The sequence below is a fragment of the Siphateles boraxobius genome, unplaced genomic scaffold (assembly GCF_051911475.1).
Source record: "Siphateles boraxobius isolate OS27281-9 unplaced genomic scaffold, OSU_SipBor_1 100, whole genome shotgun sequence".
Classification (NCBI taxonomy): domain Eukaryota; kingdom Metazoa; phylum Chordata; class Actinopteri; order Cypriniformes; family Leuciscidae; genus Siphateles; species Siphateles boraxobius.
This window is the reverse complement of record NW_027508701.1, coordinates 4,592,383-4,610,000: the sequence shown is the minus strand read 5'-3', so window position 1 is coordinate 4,610,000 and position 17,618 is coordinate 4,592,383. Positions and strand designations below refer to the sequence as shown.

The window sequence follows — 17,618 nt, the reverse complement described above, 5'->3', positions numbered from 1 at the left end:
TTAATTTTTATCATTACATTATGGAAAATAATGAACTTTATCACAATATGCTAATTTTTTGAGAAGGACCTGTATATGTGTATAAGGCCATAAAACCCATACTGATTATTTGTTCACAAGACTTGAAAACTGAATTCACGTAGCCTAGAATTATCATCCTGCCCACTCAATCACAACAAAAATATGATTTCAAATTTGTATGACATGTTTTGAGTAAGAAAGCTGTATGCGGGGAGGACATAATCATGAATATTGTTGCGTTTCACACGTGGTAAGACAAAGAACCTCCCCTAATGGCCCTATTATGTGGGACTTTGTGCAAGGGAACTTGCACAAATAATGTGGAGAGATTAACCTGTTAACCTTCAAGGCCACTTTTGAAAAATCCCCAGAAATGGCATACCCAAACTTAAACAGATACAGTTCATGAACCCTTTGCACTAAAAGCACAAGTATGATCTCATTTGAAAGCTGACACCTAGTAGTTTATTGTAAATGTAGAAATAATTATTGTCATAATGAAAAAAAATGTTTAAATAGCTTCAAAGTTTTGTAAAGTTATTAGAAATTTACTTTTATGAAACATCTTCATAAAAATAAAATTGAAGTTGGCCCTGGAGCAATCTAGAAATGCACTGCAGCTAAAGCCATATGTGTGACCATTTTATATTTAAAATCTGAAAATGATAAGTCTAAAACTCTGTATTTAGTTAAATGTTTTTCAAGATCATGTCAAATTACTTTATTTTGATTAGACTCTAAAATGCAAACTGATGTTTAGTCATCTTCTGAGTCATCTAATCAGTCTATTGTCTCTATTATTTTGTGGTGCAAACGAGCCCCATTCAGAGTCAGTCTCTCCTTGCACACATTTACACCTCTCCAGACTGGTTATGGCTCTAAATATGCATTTCTTTTGTCTGCATTATAGCTACTAACGACTGGCTATTCACAGGCTATTCATAGGGTTTCAAACCCTAATTTCTTTTATCAAAGTTCTCACTAAATATTTGAAACTGGTATCAAATGCACTGAAACATTTCAGTAAGCATTCCTATTTAGAAAAAAATCATAAAACAATAACTGCTGGTGGCAGGTGCACCTGGGCTAGCTAGCATGTTAGCTTAGCACACCATCAATACACGACCATTTATGAGATTGAAACCATGTTTGTGCTCCAAACTTACTTTATAACGCAAGTCGAGTGTTTTAAATAATCTTCTGTGATCTAATTTGGCTTCAGATAAAAAAAAATCCGACAGAAAATTTATTATTTATAGTGTTCTGCACGATGATGAAATCTATATCGATTAGCATTGCATTATAAATATAATCTATTATTATGAAATACCTGGCATGGCTTGAAGAACACAGGTAACTCAAATATCATTGCAATCATGTTTATTGTCTTCAAAACATCTTTATCTGCATGTTACAGCGATCTCTGTCAGCTACTTTCTGTATCAGTGACGTCCTGGAATGTCACATGACTATGGGTCTTCTTCGTGATCCATATATGGACTGTTATTGTGCATATAGCGCCCTCAGGCTAATGGTATGAATTGAAAACACAGCACATCTCAGTAAGAAGCGATCATAATGATTACATCGACGCATTTGGGTATAAATTCAACAAATATTATTCCTGTCTATAGAAATATGATGTGAATCTATGAGAATATATCAATATTTCTCCAAGTCTGCACATTTTTGAGCTAAAGCCCTGAGGGACGATGTTTTGCGAATCGCTGTCATGACGACAGCTTGGAGTGTTTTTTATGAATGGACCAGCTGACGCTCATAATTCATATTAAAGGTATCGACTCATTTTTCCATTTCATAACTCCTGACACAAATTAAGACATAACTGTCACTATAAGTTTCTCAGAATACAATAGTGGTCAAATACTGAATCTTGAGTATTATATCTTTTTAATGATGTATAGTTTGTCAAGGTATAACATTAAATCTGATAGTAAATTTGAACTAAATAAAAAAAAAAACGCTTCAGTGCGCCGACGCTCTGGAAACGGTTAACAGGTTAAAAGAAAGGACTATGTTGTGTTGTAAATGTATCTTTAGCTTTTTGCTTGTTTGGATTTAAAGGACAAAAAGGCACATTATTGAACACACTGACCTAAACAGAGACACATGAACATTCACACACCTTTGTGCCATTCCTGAAACGTTCCTGATCGCCATACCTGTCATTTCCAAGGTGTTTGTACATGTCATGAACATGGTAAAATGAAGCAGAGACTCGTGTGAATTTAAGACAGCAGGACTTATCTGGTCCCTGTAAAAAAAACAAAAAAAAACAAAAAAAAACAACAACTGTGAACGATTGCCAATTTGGGCAAGAAAATCTAACTGTGCGTTCACACCGGACGCGAATAGCGCGTCAAATTCGCTTGAACTGTGTCTAGTTTGACGCTTCACCACTTTGTGTTAATTCACGCGTCAAGAGTGAAACTGACGCGCGCAAAAACACAATTTTGAAGCGAAATTTACGCACGTCAGAGGCAAAAGTTTCGAACCCCGTTGGTGGCCATCTTTTTACAAGATGTCTGTTGTTGATGGGTAATTTATCGAGAGAGTCACCGCTCTGTATTTGCTCTGGAGAGCAGAACAGCGGCGTAGCGATCATCGTCTCCGTATTTGGGTCCACCAGACCCTTCGGAGGCGGACCCAGTTTGGAGAGTTTCACCAGTTGCTCCAGGAGCTGGGCCTGGATGACGGTACTTCCGGCTGTCCCGCGCCCAGTTTGATGACCTGTTGTCCCGCATCGGAGCGAGGATCACCCTCGCCCTCACAGACCTAATCTGTAATTTATTTTTGTTTTGATGATAAATGGAGCCAGCCTAGGCTACTACAAAAGTGATTAAACTGTCCTGTTTTTTTTTTCCCTCACACAACACTGTCCAGACACGAACTGTGTTCTTGCATTAAAGTATGTTGGTTCAATTTACATTAGAATATTAATAATGTTTCATATAATCTGGATTAGATATGGAATAAATAGCATACAAAATTAATGTCTCATATACTAAAATCAAGTTTTTGTGGTAAAATATTTACTTCACCACGTGACAGCAGCAAGCTGGCTCCGGATTGGTTAACGTGGCGCGAATTTGACGCAGAAGTTCTGATCTTTCAACTCGGGCGGCAGACGCGAATTCGCGTCAAACGCGTGAATGCACAAAAAGCACTGAATAAATCATTTGCGCGTAACGCGCCAGACGCTCAATTCGCGCAAACTTGACACCCGAATGAGGCAAATTCGCATCTACCGCGCCGCGCTCTACACCTTATTCGCGCCGCAGGAATTTTTGACGCGCGTAACGCGTCTTTGCAAAATTCACAAAAAAAATATATAAAGAAACATCAGGTTTGTTGTGCCTTGTAAGGAATATACTTGTAGGGCTGCATAAAATAATTATAACAAAATATTTACTGAAGTGATCGAGCTGCTCCTCACTATGAAACATTATTGTTACCACATAAACATCTAGGCTACATTTGAGCAGATATCCACGATCACTGTATTTCACAGTAAACCCTAACATGATGAATATTATAATGTTTAGACCAGTGTAAACACTCATACTAGCCCAATTTTATATCATGCTGTATTTTATAGAGCACAAAAACATCATTGTGTCCGTTTGGCACCAGTTTATGCAACAATAACACGCTCGCTAATATGTGAGAATAAATTTCTTACCTTATAACTTTATCTTAAAATTCTTCTGTGGTAAATCTAAGGGTAAACTCACAGCGTGTCTTACAAACTCGATTAAAAGAAGAGGAATGATGAAGTTTGAGGTTATGTTTAGAGGTGATGAGGGCGTTTACAGCTCTGCGTTCCTTCACGTGGACGATTAGCATAAGAATCACTTGTGCGCGAATGGTTGTGGTCACATTAGAGCTAATGAGCAAACGCTTGAGAAACTGTACCTTTCGTTGGTTTCATACGGATTACTTAAACCGAGAATATTTGTTTTTGATATGATTTACAGCATTTAAAAATAGACACTTCAAGCTTTCTAAAGACATATCTCTCATGTCGAATTAGTTCATTTTCTGTCGTATTTCAGAATGGACTTCACACTGAGAGAGACGGTACAATGCGCATCATGTTTATTTTCTTTAACGAAAATCACAACATTGTTTTTATTATGGGTACAAATAAAAGACATTTAACAGTTTTGAATTATATATAACACTATAACTCAACGGAATTATTTTATCTCTTTCGCACTGATAAGAAAAAAAGCAAGGCTAGTGTGTTTGCGGACTCTGACGGAGTGTGTGTTTGTAGACTGATAAGTGAGTGTGTGTGTTTGTAGACTGATAAGTGAGTGTGTGTGTTTGCAGACTCTGATGGAGAGTTTGTGTGTTTGCAGACTCTGATGGAGAGTTTGTGTGTTTGCAGACTCTGATGGAGAGTTTGTGTGTTTGCAGACTCTGATGGAGAGTTTGTGTGTTTGCAGACTGATGGAGAGTTTGTGTGTTTGCAGACTCTGATGGAGAGTTTGTGTGTTTGCAGACTCTGATGGAGAGTTTGTGTGTTTGCAGACTCTGATGGAGAGTTTGTGTGTTTGCAGACTATGATGGAGAGTGTGTGTGTTTGCAGACTCTGATGGAGAGTGTGTGTGTGTGTTTCCAGACTGATGGAGAGTGTGTGTGTTTGCAGACTCTGACGGAGAGAGTGTGTGTTTGCAGACTCTGACGGAGAGAGTGTGTGTTTGCAGACTCTGACGGAGAGAGTGTGTGTTTGCAGACTCTGACGGAGAGAGTGTGTGTTTGCAGACTCTGACGGAGACTGTGTGTTTGCGGACTCTGATAGAGTGTGTGTTTGCAGACTCTGACGGAGAGCGTGTGTTTGCAGACTCTGATAGAGTGTGTGTTTGCAGACTCTGAGGGAGTGTGTGTTTGCAGACTCTGAGGGAGAGTGTGTTTGCAGACTCTGATGGAGAGTGTGTGTTTGCAGACTCTGATGTAGAGTGTGTGTTTGCAGACTCTGATGGAGAGTGTGTGTTTGCAGACTCTGACGGAGAGTGTGTGTTTGCAGACTCTGACGGAGAGTGTGTGTTTGCAGACTCTGACGGAGAGTGTGTGTTTGCAGACTCTGACGGAGAGCGTGTGTTTGCAGACTCTGATAGAGTGTGTGTTTGCAGACTCTGATAGAGTGTGTGTTTGCAGACTCTGATAGAGTGTGTGTTTGCAGACTCTGATAGAGTGTGTGTTTGCAGACTCTGATAGAGTGTGTGTTTGCAGACTCTGATAGAGTGTGTGTTTGCAGACTCTGATAGAGTGTGTGTTTGCAGACTCTGATAGAGTGTGTGTTTGCAGACTCTGATAGAGTGTGTGTTTGCAGACTCTGAGGTCACACTAGTGTGGGAGAAGCAGCCGACTGCAGACGAGGAGCAGAGAGCCAGACGCCTGAAGCTGCCGCCCACCTTCCTCTGCGGCGTCAGCAGCGACTCTGACTCAGAGCGACCCGAAGACTTCAGCGCAGAGCTACACACACTGCAGCACGCTCAGGTCAGAGGGCTTTCTGAACACTGACATCAGACGTGATTAGCAGCACTGGTTGCACTCATGTGACTTGTTCTGGGCACACAGGTGAAGCCGAAGCCTTCCCATGATGCAGCAGCAGAAGAGCCTCCCGTGGACGGCAGCACTGACCCCATTGACCTCTCCAAGAAGAGGAGCAGCGAGAGCGAGTCCAGCTCCACTGCAGGTACAGGTGTCCTCCTCACTTCTACAGCAGCGCTGCCCTGGACACACTCCAGTGTATTGAGACTGTAAGAGCAGAGCAGCAGAGGGGCGTTTATCTGGCGTATTAAAGGAGTTATGACCTGCATTTATAATGAAGGATTATATAAGAAGGATCGAGACATGAAAAAACATCTCCAGATTTTAGCCTTCTGATCTAAACACTGATAACTGAAAGGAGACGCGCTTGTGATTGGCTGACACCTTTGCATATGAAATTAGTAGTACATGTTCTGAAAACTACACTTCTACTCTTACAGCTGCAGAGATTATCTATTGTGAAAGGTGTTGATTACAGCATTAGATTTAGATCTTCTCATGTTGCATAAAAGAGAGCCAATCACAGTGATGTCTGCAGAACCCTCACGAATGCTTTCATCATAACACACAGTGCAACACAATATAAATAAGAGATTCATCTTTCAGCGTAGACGGTCATTGGTTATAACGAGAGGGCAGAACTCACTGAATGAAAACACACTGACACGACGATAAGACAATGAAAAACAGTTACTACTTTGGTTCAGGTAAATGTAAGTTAAGTGTTTGTAACCAAAAATAAGGAATATTTTTATTATTAGAATTGGATGCAGTTTCTTTCATCAGTATAGAAATGATAAAACATCACTGAAACCATGATACCAGTTTAACCAGTTTCTTCTCTATAATACACCATCATCTGTAAGCCCTAATCAGACTGTATATATTTTATATATGGGGAGGTGGGCTAATATAATAATTACCACTGCTTTTCTGACCTGTGGGACTGAAGTCCAGCCCGGGGTCAGAGAGTGAAAATCAGGGACGTTCATTCAAACTCGAACAGCATTTGCCTTTGGTCTCGTCTGACGTCTTTGCTCTTCTCCAGCAGGTCTTCCTTTTGCATTTGCATCTGCATCTGAGAGAGCGTTTTCATTTGCAGATTTGGCAAAGACTTCAGGAGAATTTGCTTTTGGCAAAAAAGGTGAGTGTTCTCTTTACATCTTAACCAGCGTTTAACCAGTGTGTCTGACTGAAAACTATTCCATAGTGAGAATGAGTCTAGCATGAAGGTGTAGTGCCAGCAGAGCACAGGAGAGAAAAGGACACACCGTGTGTGTGTGTGTGTGTGTGTGTGTGTGTGTGTGTGTGTGTGTGTGTGTGTGTGTGTGTGTGTGTGTGTGTGTGTGTGTGTGTGTGTGTGTGTGTGTGTGTGTGTGTGTGTGTGTGTGTGTGAACTGCTGCTCAACACACAGGAGCCCAATGTTTTCACTAAATACAGTAAATTTCAGTTCGGGATACACCAACACTTTCATTTTTTTGAGCTCAACGATGCATGTATTTTCATTGTATTTGTAATTTTTAGGTAGTGCAGTAATATTGGGTAGAGAAACCAAATCATTTACCAAATATATACACTCACCTAAAGGATTATTAGGAACACCATACTAATACTGTGTTTGACCCCCTTTCGCCTTCAGAACTGCCTTAATTCTACGTGGCATTGATTCAACAAGGTGCTGAAAGCATTCTTTAGAAATGTTGGCCCATATTGATAGGATAGCATCTTGCAGTTGATGGAGATTTGTGGGATGCACATCCAGGGCACGAAGCTCCCGTTCCACCACATCCCAAAGATGCTCTATTGGGTTGAGATCTGGTGACTGTGGGGGCCATTTTAGTACAGTGAACTCATTGTCTTGTTCAAGAAACCAATTTGAAATGATTCGAGCTTTGCGACATGGTTCATTATCCTGCTGGAAGCAGCCATCAGAGGATGGGTACATGGTGGCCATAAAGGGATGGACATGGTCAGAAACAATGCTCAGGTAGGCCGTGGCATTTAAACGATGCCCAATTGGCACTGAGGGCCCTAAAGTGTGCCAAGAAAACATCCCCCACACCATTACACCACCACCACCAGCCTGCACAGTGGTAACAAGGCATGATGGATCCATGTTCTCATTCTGTTTACGCCAAATTCTGACTCTACCATCTGAATGTCTCAACAGAAATCGAGACTCGTCAGACCAGGCAACATTTTTCCAGTCTTCAACTGTCCAATTTTGGTGAGCTCTTGCCAATTGTAGCCTCTTTTTCCTATTTGTAGTGGAGATGAGTGGTACCCGGTGGGGTCTTCTGCTGTTGTAGCCCATCCGCCTCAAGGTTGTGCGTGTTGTGGCTTCACAAATGCTTTGCTGCATACCTCGGTTGTAACGAGTGGTTATTTCAGTCAAAGTTGCTCTTCTATCAGCTTGAATCAGTCGGCCCATTCTCCTCTGACCTCTAGCATCAACAAGGCATTTTCGCCCACAGGACTGCCGCATACTGGATGTTTTTCCCTTTTCACACCATTCTTTGTAAACCCTAGAAATGGTTGTGCGTGAAAATCCCAGTAACTGAGCAGATTGTGAAATGCTTAAATCACCTTTCTTTCCCATTCTGACATTCAGTTTGGAGTTCAGGAGATTGTCTTGACCAGGACCACACCCCTAAATGCATTGAAGCAACTGCCATGTGATTGGTTGATTAGATAATTGCATTAATGAGAAATTGAACAGGTGTTCCTAATAATCCTTTAGGTGAGTGTATATTCCTTCAGTAATTTTCACATCTAATTATGCCTGTTAAAATGTATTTTAGGAGCTTATGTTAATATCACTGTTCATATCTATTGCTCTATCATGCTATCTTTGATTTAACAGCACATGATATTTTGTGCTTTTTTGAGGGTTGTGTATTTTTTTGAGGATATTTTCTACTAGCCTGCTTTTGTTCAAATGTTTAGATCCAGTGAAATATCACACCTCTATTCCATTTTTGATACTACAGCAAAAACTACTAGCCTACTTAATGTACATTTAAAACATTATAAAAGACAAGTAATCAGTAATAAAATAAGGACAAATAATCCAATTACAAGCAATTACAAAAAAATACAATATAACAAAGGTACAACTGAAATAAACAGTGGTTTTCAGGTTCTCTTTCGGTCGACTCGCTCCATCTCTCTATGGGAAACACCTCTTGTGTGGTCATCCATGAAGCCCTATACAGTCACACCATCAGGCCAGCGCTCCCGGAAGCCCCGCCGCTTCCTGTGTAAACCGCATATATCCAAGGTGGCGCCGCAGATGGCTGCCTCGGGGTGGAGCTCTCCAGCTATTGTGTTGTTTTTGTTCGTTTGTCCTGTGTTTAGTCATTATTTTCCTATCAGTTTCACCAAAGACGAACTACTGGACATTAGGAAACACACACCAGAAAACTTCTATACAGTTTTTGACTATTCAGACGTTTTGCTGGACATTCTCGTCGGAGGGGCAGCGTTGTTGTTCAAACGCGCGGTCAGACGCAAACGCGGGAAGCGTGCAGGCGCGCTGGTTAAACTCCGCGAGCGCGGCCTGCGCACTGCACTCCCCAGCATTCATCTTGCGAACCTCCGATCCCTTCCTAACAAAAGTGGACGAACTACTTCTCCTCACAAGGATTAACAAGGATTTTTCTAACTCTGCTCCTCTGTGCTTCACTGAAACCTGGCTGAGTGAAGCCATATCGGACAACGCAATACATCTGCCGGGCTTCCAGCTGTTCCGAGCGGATCGCATCGCGGAGCTAACGGGGAAAACGAGAGGTGGTGGATTGTGTTTCTACATTAACAAAAATTGGTGTTCAGATATAACAACACTGAACAAGATATGCTCTCCTAACTTAGAGACCCATTTCATTAATTGCAAACCTTTCTACTCGACACGGGAGTTTTCCTCTTTCATTCTCGTGAATATTTACATCCCTCCAGACGCGTGCGTGAGCGCGGCGCTACAACAGCTGGCTGAAGAAATATCTGAAACGGAACAAAGGCACCCGGACTCTTTTCTAATAATTATTGGGGATTTTAACAAAGCAAATCTTTCCCGTGAACTACCAAAATACAGACAGCACGTTACATGTCCCACCAGAGACAGTAATATACTGGACCACTGTTACACCACAATAAGGAATGCGTATCACTCCGTCTCACGAGCAGCTTTAGGGCTCTCTGATCACTGTTTGGTTCATCTTATTCCGACCTACAGGCAGAAACTGAAATCAGCTAAACCTGTGTTAAGGACTGTTAAAAGATGGACTAATGAAGCAGAGCAGAATCTACAGGCCTGCTTTGATTGCACTGATTGGACTGTTTTTGAAGCTGCTACCACCGATCTGGATGAGCTCACAGATACTGTAACATCATATATAAGTTTCTGTGAGGATACATGCATTCCTACCAGGACATTCTTATCATTTACTAATGATAAACCATGGTTTACTGGGAAACTCAAACACCTTCGTCATGCCAAAGAGGATGCTTACAGAAGTGGGGATAAAATCTTGTATAACCAGGCCAGGAACAGACTGACAAAGGAGATCAGAGTTGCTAAAAGGAACTACTCTGAAAAACTGAAAAACCAGTTTTCAGCCAACGACCCATCATCAGTCTGGAATGGCCTGAGGAACATCACCAACTACAAGTCACCATCCCCCCGATCTGTGGACAATCAACACCTGGCTGACGATTTAAATTCATTTTATTGCAGGTTTGAAAAGCCCTCATTCACACCACACACCGGCTCAGACCTGCACTTCACACATTCACCATCTCCTCCAGCACTCCCATTACTCCCCCCTCCTGCCATCCAACCTGAGCTTAAGGTAAGTGTGGAGGACGTGAGCCGAGTCTTCAAAAAACAGAAGACTAGGAAAGCCTCAGGCCCAGACGGCATCTCATCTGCTTGTTTAAAAGCCTGCGCTGACCAACTGGCCCCGGTCTTCACACTTGAAATCGTTTGAAAGACTGGTGTTGGCCCACCTGAAGGACATCACTGGACCCCTGCTGGATCCCTTTCAGTTTGCTTACAGAGCAAACAGGTCTGTGGATGATGCAGTCAACATGGGACTGCATTATATCCTGCAACATCTCGACAGACCTGGGACTTATGCAAGGATCCTCTTTGTGGACTTCAGTTCGGCCTTCAATACCATCATTCCTGGTCTTCTCACAGCCAAACTGACACAGCTCTCCATACCATCCCCGATCTGTCAGTGGATCTCCAGCTTCCTGACGGACCGGCAGCAGCGAGTGAGACTGGGGAAACACACATCCAGGACTCTCACCACCAGCACTGGCGCCCCCCACAGGTGCGTTCTCTCCCCACTGCTCTTCTCCCTGTACACTAATAACTGCACTTCTAAAGACCCCACTGTCAAGCTCCTGAAATTTGCCGACGACACCACTGTCATCGGTCTCAGCCGGAACGGTAACTAGTCTGCTTACAGACTGGAGGTTGAACAGCTGGCTGTCTGGTGCAGTTACAACAACCTTGAGCTGAACACGCTCAAAACAGTGGAGATGATCGTGGACTTCAGGAGGAACAGCTCAGCACTCCCCCCACTCACCATCATGAACAGCACTGTGGAAGCAGTGGAGTCATTCAGGTTCCTGGGCACTAACATCTCTCAGGACCTGAAGTGGGACAATCACATTGACTCCATTGTGAAAAAAGCCCAGCAGAGACTGTACTTCCTGAGGAAGTTCAACTTGCCACAGGAGCTGCTGATTCAGTTCTACCCCAGCCGTCATTGAGTCTGTCTTTTGCACATCCATCACTGTCTGGTTTGGTTCAGCTACCGAATCAGACATCAGGAGACTACAACGGACAGCCCGGACTGCGGAGAGGATCATTGGTGCCCCCCTGCCATCCCTCCAGGACCTGTACTCTTCCAGAGTGAGGAAGAGAGCAGGTAAAATCATCACAGACTCCACTCACCCTGGACACCTCCTGTTTGAACTGTTACCGTCAAGACGGAGACTCAGATCACTGGCCACAAGAACATCTCGGCACAGGAACAGTTTCTTCCCACAGGCCATTTCCCTTCTGAACAGTTAACACACCTCCCAAAGGATACGCCTTTAAGTGCAATACTCCCACTGTTTAGTGCAATATCCTACAACTCAGGTGATACTTATATGTAGATTTATTTATTTATAATATTCAAAACACTGTAAATATTTTCATAATCTGTAAATCTGGAAATGTCTATTCTGACTAAACCCAACTGTGATACTTTTATTCTCATATATTTATATTTTTATTCTTTATTCTTATAAATTGTAGTATTATGTTTCATGTTTCTTGTTGTATTTGTATAGTCCACTGGAAGCCTCAGCACCAAAACAAATTCCTTGTGTGTGCAAGCACACTTGGCAATAAAGCTCTTTCTGATTCTGATTCTGATATATGCCCACGGTTATGGTTAGACCGGTGAGATGTCTCACTCATCTCCCTCAGAGAACCAAGATTATAACCTTAACCAAACCTTGTTTGGGTAGATCTAACCGTTTTCAGGTACAGGATTTGAGTGAAGTAATCAAATGGGAAATAATACTGTATAAATTAAATATAAATTTTTATTAAAGTTGCAAAATGTTTCAGTCAAGAGCAAGGGGTGAATTATTTTTCTTTTGTTGTTTAATAAATATACTGATACTGTACACATGTTGTCTTTCTCATATCCAACTATGTTTCACAAGGATTCTCTCTGATACGGGTATTTTGGACAAGTCTGTGTCAATTTGTCCATTCAACAGAAGACATGAAAGAGAAATAAATTCAGTATTCGTTCACTGTCTGAGAGGCCGCTTTCTGAGCATGCTTGTCTGACTTTCAAGACTTTCTGACTTGTCCTGTAAATGTCCTGCAATGTAGGAAACCACTCGTTGTATAGAAATCATGTTACATTTTATGTTTCTACTTTTATATACGATTTGGTTCATTTGGTAAACGAAATGACACGTGTGCTGAGAGCGATCAGCATGCAGCAGAAGTGTGTGTACATATTGCTGTTTTTAGTGTTTTCACACGCACATTTATTTCTGTAGATGCTAATTTTTCGTGGTCAAACGCCGGAGCCACGGTCTTTGGAAGTGCACCAGTGCGGACTGAAGGAGGGGAAGCACACAATGAAGGAGAAGAGGAAGGCAGTGATGACGAATCTCCCCGGAATGAGGAGATCCACTTTGAGCCGATCGTGTCCTTGCCAGAGGTATGTGTGTATGAGAGATTAATCCAGGGCTGCACGATTAACTGGAATTAAACTTTGTGATTTCATAACTGCACTGCAAATCGCAAGGTTTTATCTCATATAAAATAATAATTTATTGGACTTTGTGTACATGAGTTTTTTTTTGGGATGCATAAGACTTCTTGACAGAAAAATAAGAAATTACCATTACAGATACTGTGATGCATCTTTTCTAACGATTTATAGCTGTAGCCCCAAGCCCCTGTTAACAGGTCTGTGGGTCCATAGAAAGCCTTAAAAAGCCTTTTATAAAATGTATGGCCATAAAATGTCTTAAATATTTTAAATGCAATATGCAAAATGTTGTTGCTTATTAAACTTCAAAGTCTATGGTTTAATTAAATGTGAGCACTGCACGTTTCACAGTAAAAACATGATGCTGTAGTGTGTTCTACATGCCCAGGCTTTTAAGATATCATTTTTCATTTTGTCTCATCCCTTATAATAAAAATGTTTGAGGTTTAACATTTATAAAACTTTGTATTTGTCAGAACCCATGTTTGAGCTTGTAACAACGGTAACGTTTACATTTAGAGGTTATGCTTCTCCTCGCCATTAGGGCGGACTAACTACCTCTTAGATGGGTATTTATACAGCTAGCTGTCTTGACGTGTTGACGTGACTCCTGCAGGTGGAGGTGAAGTCTGGCGAGGAGGACGAGGAGATCCTGTTCAAAGAAAGAACCAAACTCTACCGCTGGGACCGCGAGCTCAACCAATGGAAGGAGCGCGGTGTGGGAGACATCAAGATCCTCTTCCACCCCGTCAAGAAGTGCTACCGTGTGCTGATGAGACGCGAGCAGGTGCTGAAGGTCTGTGCTAACCACACCATCAGCCAGGGCATCGAGCTCAAGCCCATGAACACCTCGGCCAACGCGCTGGTGTGGACCGCCACCGACCACTCAGGTACAGTCCTCGCACCGCACCCGCTGGACACTAGGGGTGTCAAAATGGCTGAAAAGCTATATACTTATATATCGGCTTAATTCAAATTCTTTAGGCAATACTTAATGTTACAGGGGGAAAGTACTGCATTGTCTCCTATGCCCACAAGAGGGCGCAAGCGAGCGCAATCAAATATAAACCAAATCAAGTATGGCATCTTTTGAAATAAAATGAAATCCACTTTTTAAAGTGCATTATAAGACCAATTGTTTCAAAAGTGAATTTCCTTAATGTGCATGCAGGGAAAATTAGGTTACAAAAGGGCATAAAACTAAGTGCATCAGTAATCTGAGAAAAGACGCTTCAAAAGACAGCGTAATGAACTACATGAACACAAAATGGCAAAATGGCATTCAGAAACAATCCATTTCTACTCGATGCATCTACATATTTTTCAAGAAAAATACCAGATGCTCTCACACACACACTCACATGCTGAGCGCTTTCTGTTGGCAATGCTTCCAGCTGATGAAAACACACGCTCAGATTGACCGATATGCAGGTTTGGTCAAGTATTGCCTCCAACTGAGTGTTTTTTTTTGTCAGCAGGAAGAGATTTTTTCCGCTATGTTTCAAATTAACAACGCAGCCTGACCGCGCTGTACACTGGATAAGCTAACAAACACAAACCGCGTCAGTTACACCAACATCATGTCTCGCGGGCCTCTCGACACACCAAAAATGAAATGCACGATTTTTGCATTCAAATGTGAAGGTTTTTTTAATTCAATGACTATTCGAAATTCAAGTTTTTATTTGACAGCCTTATTGGAAATTGTCCTGGACAGTTTTGTTCACGTGTCTGTGTGGGTTCTCACAAACAGAGGGAGACGGGAAGGTCGAGCAGCTCGCGGCCAAGTTCAAGACTCCAGAGCTGGCCGAGTCCTTCAGACGAGCGTTCGTCAACTGCCAAAGCCTCATGTCGCGGGCCGACTGCGCTCAGGTGTCTGTGGCCGAGGCGCATTCTCGAGACTCCAACCCTGTGGTGTTCTTCAACATGGCTGTCGATGGCGAGCCAGCTGGGAGAATCGTCATGGAGCTGTTCGCTCACATCGTTCCCAAAACGGCGGAGAACTTCCGGGCTCTGTGCACGGGCGAGAAGGGCTTCGGTTTCCAGAGCTCTGTCTTCCACAGGATCATCCCTGACTTCATGTGTCAGGTGAGGCCGCACCATCTGAAGACACAGCATGTCTCCTTAACTTACATTCAGGGCAAACATATTTAATGCCATAAAGGCTTAAATGTTATAAGAAAAGTCTTAGTTATCATTATCAAGAGGTCTTGCATTTGGGGACGAAAAAACAGGAATCATGATGCTCTGTTTACTGTGGTAACCGCTGTATTTCTGCTGTTTCATAAGCGCCATCTACTGTCAGAGAGCAAGTCTGCATTATCATTCATTGTGTTGTTTGAACTGTGACTTTGTTGAAATTGTAGGTTTTACTGTAATTTTATTGTTTAGGATGTTTCATAAACATTTGTTTTTTCCTTAAATTATTCTAAAAATTTGATTTTAAAGGGGACCTATTTTGCCCCTTATTACAAGATGTAATTTAAGACTCTGGTGTCCCCAGAACATGTCTGTGAAGTTTCAGCTCTAAATACCTCACAGATCACTTATTATATATTTCCAATTTGCTCCTATTTGGGTGTGAAAAAAAAAGAGTTTTCGTGTGTCCCTTTAAATGCAAATGAGCTTCTGCTCCCCGCCCCCTTTCCAGAAGTGGGCGGAGCCTGTACAGCTCAGCTCAGCTCGTGCTTTGGATACTCAACAAAACTGGGGAATCTCACGCAGCCAAAATGTCAGAAACGTGTCCGCAGCGGCGTTTAGTGTTCCGTCACTGATGGAAAGACTTACAACTTTTAGTATGCAAGAGGACGTTTCTGAATTCATGTAGTTGTTGTGGAGTTAAATTTATTAAATTGTTGTACAGTCGCTCATGTGGGAACTGTAATGGGATGTTGGTGTCGACCCATCTTTCAGAATCAACTTTTGTGCAAATCCAGCGTTGGACTGACCCTCGTTTGCAAAGCAGTCCGGCGTAAAATGATTTGCACAAACATTTACCTAACACTTAACCTAATTTCTTCGGCACATTTCCTTCATAAATGAAATGAATCCCCGCTGTCCTCAGTGGCTCAGATGCCGGAACTCCATGAGCCTCGTATATTCATTGGTTCATTTAAAAACAGAACATTTATAATGTTTGTGGCGTGGACATTATATCAATAGGTGCTATAGCCAGGATAAATATGTGCGGCTCACTCAGGGTGGGATCTTTGCTAATTGGTTAGATCGTCACCAGTCATGGGTGGGAAATCTGGAAAAGCATATTTAGACACTGCTTCTGATTTATGGAGAATATAACAAAAGGAGTGGGTGGATGTTTCCCATTATAGGCTGGTTAACACACATCAGTGTTCACACACCAGTAAAGGGGATTGTTTGGTCTGTTTCTCTCAGGGAGGCGACATCACCAGCGGGGACGGGACAGGAGGAAAGTCCATCTACGGAGGGAAGTTTGAGGACGAGAACTTCGACGTGAGGCACACGGGTCCGGGACTGCTGTCCATGGCCAACCGCGGCAGAGACACCAACAGCTCGCAGTTCTTCATCACACTCAAGAAAGCAGAACACCTGGACTTCAAGCACGTGGCTTTCGGCTTCGTCAAAGAAGGCATGGATGTGGTGAAGAGAATAGCAGAGCTGGGAACTAAAGACGGCAAACCCACTAAAACCATCACCGTCTCAGACTGTGGACAGTTGTAAACTTTTCTACGTTTGGCAAACTTCTGTTCATGTTCCCTGAACTTTTGTGTAAATGTGTGAGAGATCTTGTACATGCAGTGGTTTTATTTTTGTCCTGTTTGTATTACACCGCATTAGTTGACAATAAAATTTATGCTTTGCAAAAAATAAGTTACCTTTTATTATGAAAACGTGTATACCCCAGATTTACCTCGATGTGGATTGAGTTTACAGGGACTTTTCCATGGTTGGCTTTCTTTGTTCTAAGTCTGTATTTTCAATCTCCTGAACATAAAATAAATATTTGCCAGCTTGCATTTCACTAGTTATACAGTGTCATTATTGATAAAACATTTTAATACAACTACCGGAGAAATGGAGCAGGTTGGCTTCACTTTATCCAGAAGAATTTCACTGTTTCAAGAAAACTGGTAACCAGTATTTAAGCTCTGACTAACCGGCAGAGATCAGGAGTCATTATTTGTTCAGTAAATCCACTCCTTTTTTTCTCTCTACTTCGTAGGTATGACTACATGAAATTGACCAAAAATGTATTAAATATCAAAGCATACTGAATTACAAAGTACACTAAATATTTTCTTTGTTTAAAATTGTGAATTTAAATAAGCAAGTACATCATAAATCTATCTTCCATAAGGTAAGCCTATTAAAAGTGTTCATATTTTAGACCTGTCTGGATGGATTGTTTTTTATTGGGGTCAGAAAGCCTCCAAACAAAAAAACAAACCACCCAACATTACATGTTGTTTGGGAGAGTTTAAAGAAAAAAAATCTCCTTGCTCATCACAAAACAAACTCCAGCATATTCAGTTGTCAGACACGATGGGGTACAAAGTAGCCTGTGCCCACGGTTCAATATACTGCTGAATCTTTAATGTTGTGGGCTTATTTTTCTGATGGAGGTCCTGGACTTCTTATTCAGATACATGGTATCATGGATTCTAGCAAATACCAACAGAAAAAAAATCTAAACCTGATAGCCTCTTATTGAGTTTGAGTGGGCTGAGCTGAAGAGGAGCTGTGAA

General features: G+C 41.9%; 1 protein-coding gene across 5 annotated transcripts in view; it reads left to right on the top strand.

Moving 5' to 3' along the window:
* The window catches only part of LOC143746476 (E3 SUMO-protein ligase RanBP2-like), a 56,390-nt gene extending 39,501 nt beyond the window's left edge, over positions 1–16,889 (top strand). For 3 of the 5 annotated variants that reach the window (XM_077238320.1, XM_077238305.1, XM_077238288.1), the window contains 7 exons: positions 5,381–5,547; positions 5,629–5,746; positions 6,650–6,745; positions 12,677–12,840; positions 13,511–13,784; positions 14,648–14,982; positions 16,288–16,889. In XM_077238320.1, the coding sequence (XP_077094435.1) occupies positions 5,381–5,547; positions 5,629–5,746; positions 6,650–6,745; positions 12,677–12,840; positions 13,511–13,784; positions 14,648–14,982; positions 16,288–16,593 (1,460 nt within the window). In that variant the 3' untranslated portion in view covers positions 16,594–16,889. The remainder of the gene's footprint in view (positions 1–5,380; positions 5,548–5,628; positions 5,747–6,649; positions 6,746–12,676; positions 12,841–13,510; positions 13,785–14,647; positions 14,983–16,287) is intronic. The other 2 variants (XM_077238313.1, XM_077238296.1) reach the window with 1 other exon arrangement.
* The last annotated feature ends 729 nt before the right edge of the window (positions 16,890–17,618 follow it).